Source organism: Poromitra crassiceps, assembly GCF_964638095.1.
Source record: "Poromitra crassiceps genome assembly, chromosome: 5".
Classification (NCBI taxonomy): Eukaryota; Metazoa; Chordata; class Actinopteri; order Beryciformes; family Melamphaidae; genus Poromitra; species Poromitra crassiceps.
In genome coordinates, this window is record NC_139642.1 from 35,271,564 (window position 1) to 35,277,285 (window position 5,722).

At 46.7% G+C, this 5,722-nt stretch overlaps 1 protein-coding gene across 1 annotated transcript in view; it reads right to left on the minus strand.

Annotated features, from left to right (window-relative positions):
• The window catches only part of ets1 (v-ets avian erythroblastosis virus E26 oncogene homolog 1), a gene marked incomplete at its 5' end in the record, with an annotated part of 61,067 nt that extends 59,501 nt beyond the window's left edge, over nucleotides 1-1,566 (minus strand). The window contains one exon of the mRNA XM_083636631.1: nucleotides 1,451-1,566. Coding sequence (XP_083492757.1) covers nucleotides 1,451-1,566 — 116 coding nt within the window. The remainder of the gene's footprint in view (nucleotides 1-1,450) is intronic.
• Between the last annotated feature and the right edge of the window lie 4,156 nt (nucleotides 1,567-5,722).

Below are 5,722 nucleotides of genomic sequence, written 5' to 3' on the forward strand. Positions count from 1 at the left end.
CCTCCACTACAAAATGTCCATCTTAAGAGGTTATTTCATCTATTATTGAGTCCTAAAATCATAATTTAATAAGCTGGGGGGCGGTCTACCAATGGAATTATATAAAGTCAGTTAGTTTCCAATGCAAATCAACTTATTTCAAGAGTTTCATTTCGTTGATGCAGTGATCTGCCATTTTCTGACTTGTTTCAAGATATTGACATTACTTTAGAAAAGTCTCGAAACAACTGCATTGGAAACAAGTGGAGTTAGGCTACCTCGCCTGATTGGCCTCAAAATAAACATTTGTAGGTTGAATAAAAAGGCTAAATGAATTTTTCTTTTCATCACTGAAGTAGTTTTTGTTCCTTCTTTGTTTTTATCGTTGTTGTTTTTTGGCCAACTCCCCCGGCTGTCCCGGTTGTTGCTCCACCCCCTCTGCCGATCTGGGGAAAGTTGTAGATTAGCACCTAGCATCCTCCACTTCTTTTTTTTCGGATTTTCCATTTTCTCCCCAATTGTACTTGGCCAATTTCCCCCTGCTGCCCTCGTCGCTGCTCTACCCTCTGCCGATCCGGGGAGAGCCGTAGACTAGCACCATACTTCCTCCGAGACATGCGCAGTTGCCAGCCGCTTCTTTTCACCCGACAGCGGGGAGCTTCACGAGCAGGACGTAGCACGTGGGAGGATCACGCTATTCCCACCAGTTCCCTTTCCACACCGAACAGGCGCCCCGACCGACCAGAGGATGCGCTAGTGCAGCGACCAGGACACATACCCATAATCCGGCTTCCCACCTGAAGAAGCAACCAATCGTGCCTGTATGGACGCCTGACCAAGCCGGAGGTAACACGGGGGCGCGAACCTGTGACCCTCGTGTTGGTAGGCAGGGAATCTACCGCTAGACTCCACGGATGCTCATCCTCCGCTTCTTTTCACCTGACAGCAAGAAGCTTCACCGGCTGGGCGTAGCGCATTAACCTGACGCTACCAGATGGATGTAAGTTCGTTCACATTTGTTTCACAACCAACATCCATCTGGGTTCAGCCAAGCTACATTGCTGAAGAGGGCGGTCACTTTTTTCAAGCTACTAGGCAGGTGATTGGATGGACCGTCTGTCTGTCACCATCTGGGCTTGCCAACGCCAACCAATCAGATCGACTTCCCTTCATGACGTAGCAGCGCCTGGTAAACACGAACAGCTAGGACTACAATTGCTAAATAGTTAGCATGGAGGTCGCAGATTTTTTGCTGTTTTTGTAAGGTGAATATTGGGTGCAACCATTGACTATTCAATTTGCCAAAAGAAAGAAGAATTACTGCAGATGTCTGACTGAGGATGAAGTGCAGGTAGGCCATTTTGCACATTAAATGTAACTGATTGGATTAACTGATGTTACGCTAACATTAGCAACATTTGTGAGTTAGCTTGGCAGCAGCAATCCACAACTAGCTAGCAGCTGCCCTGGCCTCCGGGCGGGCGCCGCCCGTGCCAGGGGCCCCTCTCCCAGGCCGCGGACACCCAGGGCAGCCACCGCCCATGCGAAGGGGCTCTTGGCGTGGGCGGTGGCGTGGGCTCCCGGCATGGGCGTCGCCCGCCCGGAGGTTGGGGTGCTACATCTGATGATTGATGATTAATGTTAACATTAACAGCGATTCATTCACTAACACATATCGTTGTTCGTTTCTTCAGGGAACTGATGACACGATATGACACCGAGTGGCACGCACCCTGGACGGCTAACGTCATGGAGACGCAACGCTCTCTAGCCTTTATGATCATGGCAATAACAGCCAAACGCTTTGATACAATATAATGATTTAACGCTACTATTTAGCATTAAGGACTGGTGAATTTGAGCATATCTGTCAGTGGAATGGTAGATGTTTACGCATGACTGGAGAATGTTATTTGCTTACTTTTGTGATAATAAACTAAACGGAGAAAAGACGGCCGTGTGGTGTTGTTGTTACATAATCTGCTGGTCTTGAGGCACGATTGGGTAAAATGATAAGATGATGTAAATTCATAAAGATGTTGATGTCAGATGAATCTGCGAAAGGGAGCTGCCTGGAGCCCAGAGGACGTCAAGGTACCAAGGTTCACAGAGAAGAGGAAAAACACCCTTAGGTTACACCATGCAGCATGTATTTGGATATAATCTCAAACTTTAAGAATGGTTCCTTCATCATCATCATCATCACTTTATTGTCAGACACAATGTTGTTTATTTATTCCTAGTATTGGCTCCCATGCCGTTTGTTCACCCCCTATCTAAAGTACAAGTGCAAAATCTTAAGCTATGTTCTATCGATAAACCAATTTCTCGAGTAACAGCTCCAGAATATCAGACATAAAGGACTACAATATGCTTGTAAGAGCAATATTCACACTTCACAGTATAATTTATGCAAGCGTCATACGGGGGAAAATATCAGATAAACTGATTGTTATACATGAGATCTTTAATCTCGCCTGTATAACATAATATGTCACTCGGACACCAACGTGAGTTAACGTGGTTTATTAAACAGCAGCCAACATTCCAATCATAGCAGAATACACTGCGTTCAGCTAACAGTAAAGGGACAATACATCACACTGATCTTTGCAGTTCTGTGTTGATTAGCTAATATTTCAGTGGCATTTTGATTAACGTTATGATTTATTTCTATTTGGAACAAAAATGATGGTTTAACAGATTGCATGTTTACTGGGCAGTGGTGAGAAGGGCTTTGTGTTTGTGTGACTTGCGTGAATGGCTAACGGCTAGCCATTCACTAGCCTTACAGCTAGCTGATGGCTGCTAATAAGTTCTCCCAGCCTAGCAACGGTCTGAAGGCTATCTCCCCAAATTCTACAACAATGTCTTGTTTACTAACGTTCATAGTTGATAACGTTACAGCAATACAGTTATGGTTTCATACTCACTGTAAGATCAAGTGTTTAAAGTTTATGTTAGCTTATTGTTTTGAATAGAATGTTTGACTAGCCCATTGGAGCTAGCCTCGGTAGCTGCCGCCATGTTGAATAGTGAAAGAACTACAAACGCACAGGCGCCTCTCGGTGGCGTCACACCCGGTCTCGCCAAAGCCCACCCGTAGCTCACGCTGATTGGTTCGCCTGGGTGGCGGCCGATTTAAACTCCAATCTTGAGCCGGGACCAGACGGAGTTGGGATTGTGAATTTGTGGAACAATGCCGCCCCCATCTGGCGGAGTCAGGCTAGTAGCGCATGGGAGGATCACGCTATTCCCCCCAGTTCCCATCGCCGACCGACCAGAGGAGGCACTAGTGCAGCGACCAGGACCTATACCCCACCAGCTTCCGACCCGCAGACATGGCTAATTGTGTCTGTAGGAACGTCTGACCAAGCCAGAAGTATCGCTCCTGGGGATTGAACCCAGGTCTCTGTGGTGGTAGGAGTGCTTTTACCTCTCCACTACCCAGACAGACACCCTTCCTTATCTCCATGTTGTGTTGAATTATTGGCAGGCCCATGACCAATTCATACTACTATTAGAAAGTAACAGTACTCACTTTAGCTCTTATATAAAGAGCCTTACCGTAACGCGTTGAGGGCCGGGACAGTCCATGAGGATTTTTAAAAGCATTTCAAGTAACTGTATCACTTACATCACACTTCACAAACTCCCACTTACATCAGAAGTGCCTATAACTCATTGTTTTTTTTACTTCAAACAAGTGGCCTATTTCAAAGTGCCATGCTCTTTTGTAAGTGTCAAAGTTGCAAGGCAGAATATCAACTCCACTGCACTTCTCTTTTGTAAGGAAAGACACGAGCATTTTGAGATGAAAGCAAAGAGAGGCTGAGGAGGGAGAGAAAGAACGAGATGCTGAGTCCAGCATGGCCTGGCTGATAAGCTGCTGGCCCGGCGCCAAAATAAACACCACCACCACCCCAACACACACACACACGCAATCACACAAACACACGCACACACGCACACACACACACGCATGCACGCACACACACACACCACCCTATGGAGTCTGACCCCCCCCCCCTCCAGTGGCGTCTCCAGCTTGCTATTCCTCTTCATTAGTGTCCCAGAACGAGATGCTTGTCGTGTAATTAGCAGAGGAGGTTTGTGTAACACACACTCTCATTAGAGAAGTGAGAGAAGGCTGGCGAGAGAGAGGAGAGGTGGAGAGGCAGGCCCAGAAGGCACAGACAGAGAGGGAGAGAGAGAGAGAGAGGGGGGGGGGGGATCAGTGAGACAGATGGGGGGAGGGAGAGAGAGATGGAAAACCTGTTTGGAGGAGCAAGGGGGTAAAAAACACATGCAAGACGTGGGACTAGATTTCAAATACTTGGTCTGAACAATTCATGAACCATTTTTGTTCATGGACTCTGGGGCAGTCGTTTAGGCCAACATGCGTTGCCATTCGTTTTTCAACAAAGTAATCTAAAATAAAAACGTGATGATCAATCAAGACAGTGGATGGGAATATTCAGAAAACACAACTTTATGTATCATCTTGTGAGTCCTGTTGACTCTCTTCCTCATATACCCGCTTTGCAAACAAAGAGGAGTATACTTTGGGAATAGTAGGCTGATCCGTGCCCCTCATGCTGAACACCCACACACACACACACACACACACGCACACGCGCGTGCACACACACACACACACACACACACACACACACACGCACACACACACACACACACACACACACACACACGCACACACACACACACACACACACACACACACACACACACACAGTCTCTGTCTAGCCAGGAACAGGGGTTGCAAATTAGCCATGGTTATTAATAAACCCACATGTATATCATCTATTTTATATTTTATATATGATGCAATGTTTAATGTATTAATGTCCCTGTTAAATTAATCGGCAAAATACATAAATAAATAGGCAATTCACACCGAGCATGTGCACGGGAATGTCCTATGGGGTGTCACCTCATGACATCATCAAATACAGACATGTTGACATTCTGTGTTCAACACAGCCTCCAGGAGCCAGCTCTCAGCCTTGAAGCAAATTTAACTTGGTGGCCAAGCTCGGTATTGCAAGTCACGTGATGACCTGTGGCCCAAGTTTATCCCATCCGCTTACATGGGGAAAGAAGAGCCCTGCTTGAAGAAGAAAACAAGTGGTGGCGGAGGGGAGTAACGAGCCTTGGGGAGAGGTGACCACATGACCATTTGCATTTAACACATTCACTGCCAACAACGTGTAAACACGTTTTCAGAATCCAGCTGTTGACTGCCAACAACGTGTAAACACGTTTTTGGCATCGATTTTTTTTTTTTGACGGTGGGATGTGCATCGAACCCTTTTACATCTCTTATATAGGTATTGGACGTGTACAACGTGTACAACCCATTCCACCGACCCACTAAGTGGTGACAGTGCTTTCCTGACTAGAGGAAGGCAAGCAAAAAGCAGTGTGACTGAAGCCATTCTCATGAAGGTGGATTGGCGAAGGCGCTTTCATTTCGCGCTGATTGCTGGCGGTGCGGGATTGCAGATTTGCATAGTGGATTGCGGGTGGGACACACTTTGAAACACGCAGCATAAATATGACCAGAATCGCAAAAGCTTCATCAAAGCCCTCAACCAAAACTCCAAGAAGCGAGCGAGTCTAACCAGACTTCCTCAAAGAGCGGCCGCACAGACAGGCTCACACCCGCACAGCAGCAGCAAAGCAAACTGGTGACAAGCGGGGACTGCCCCCTAGTCCGACA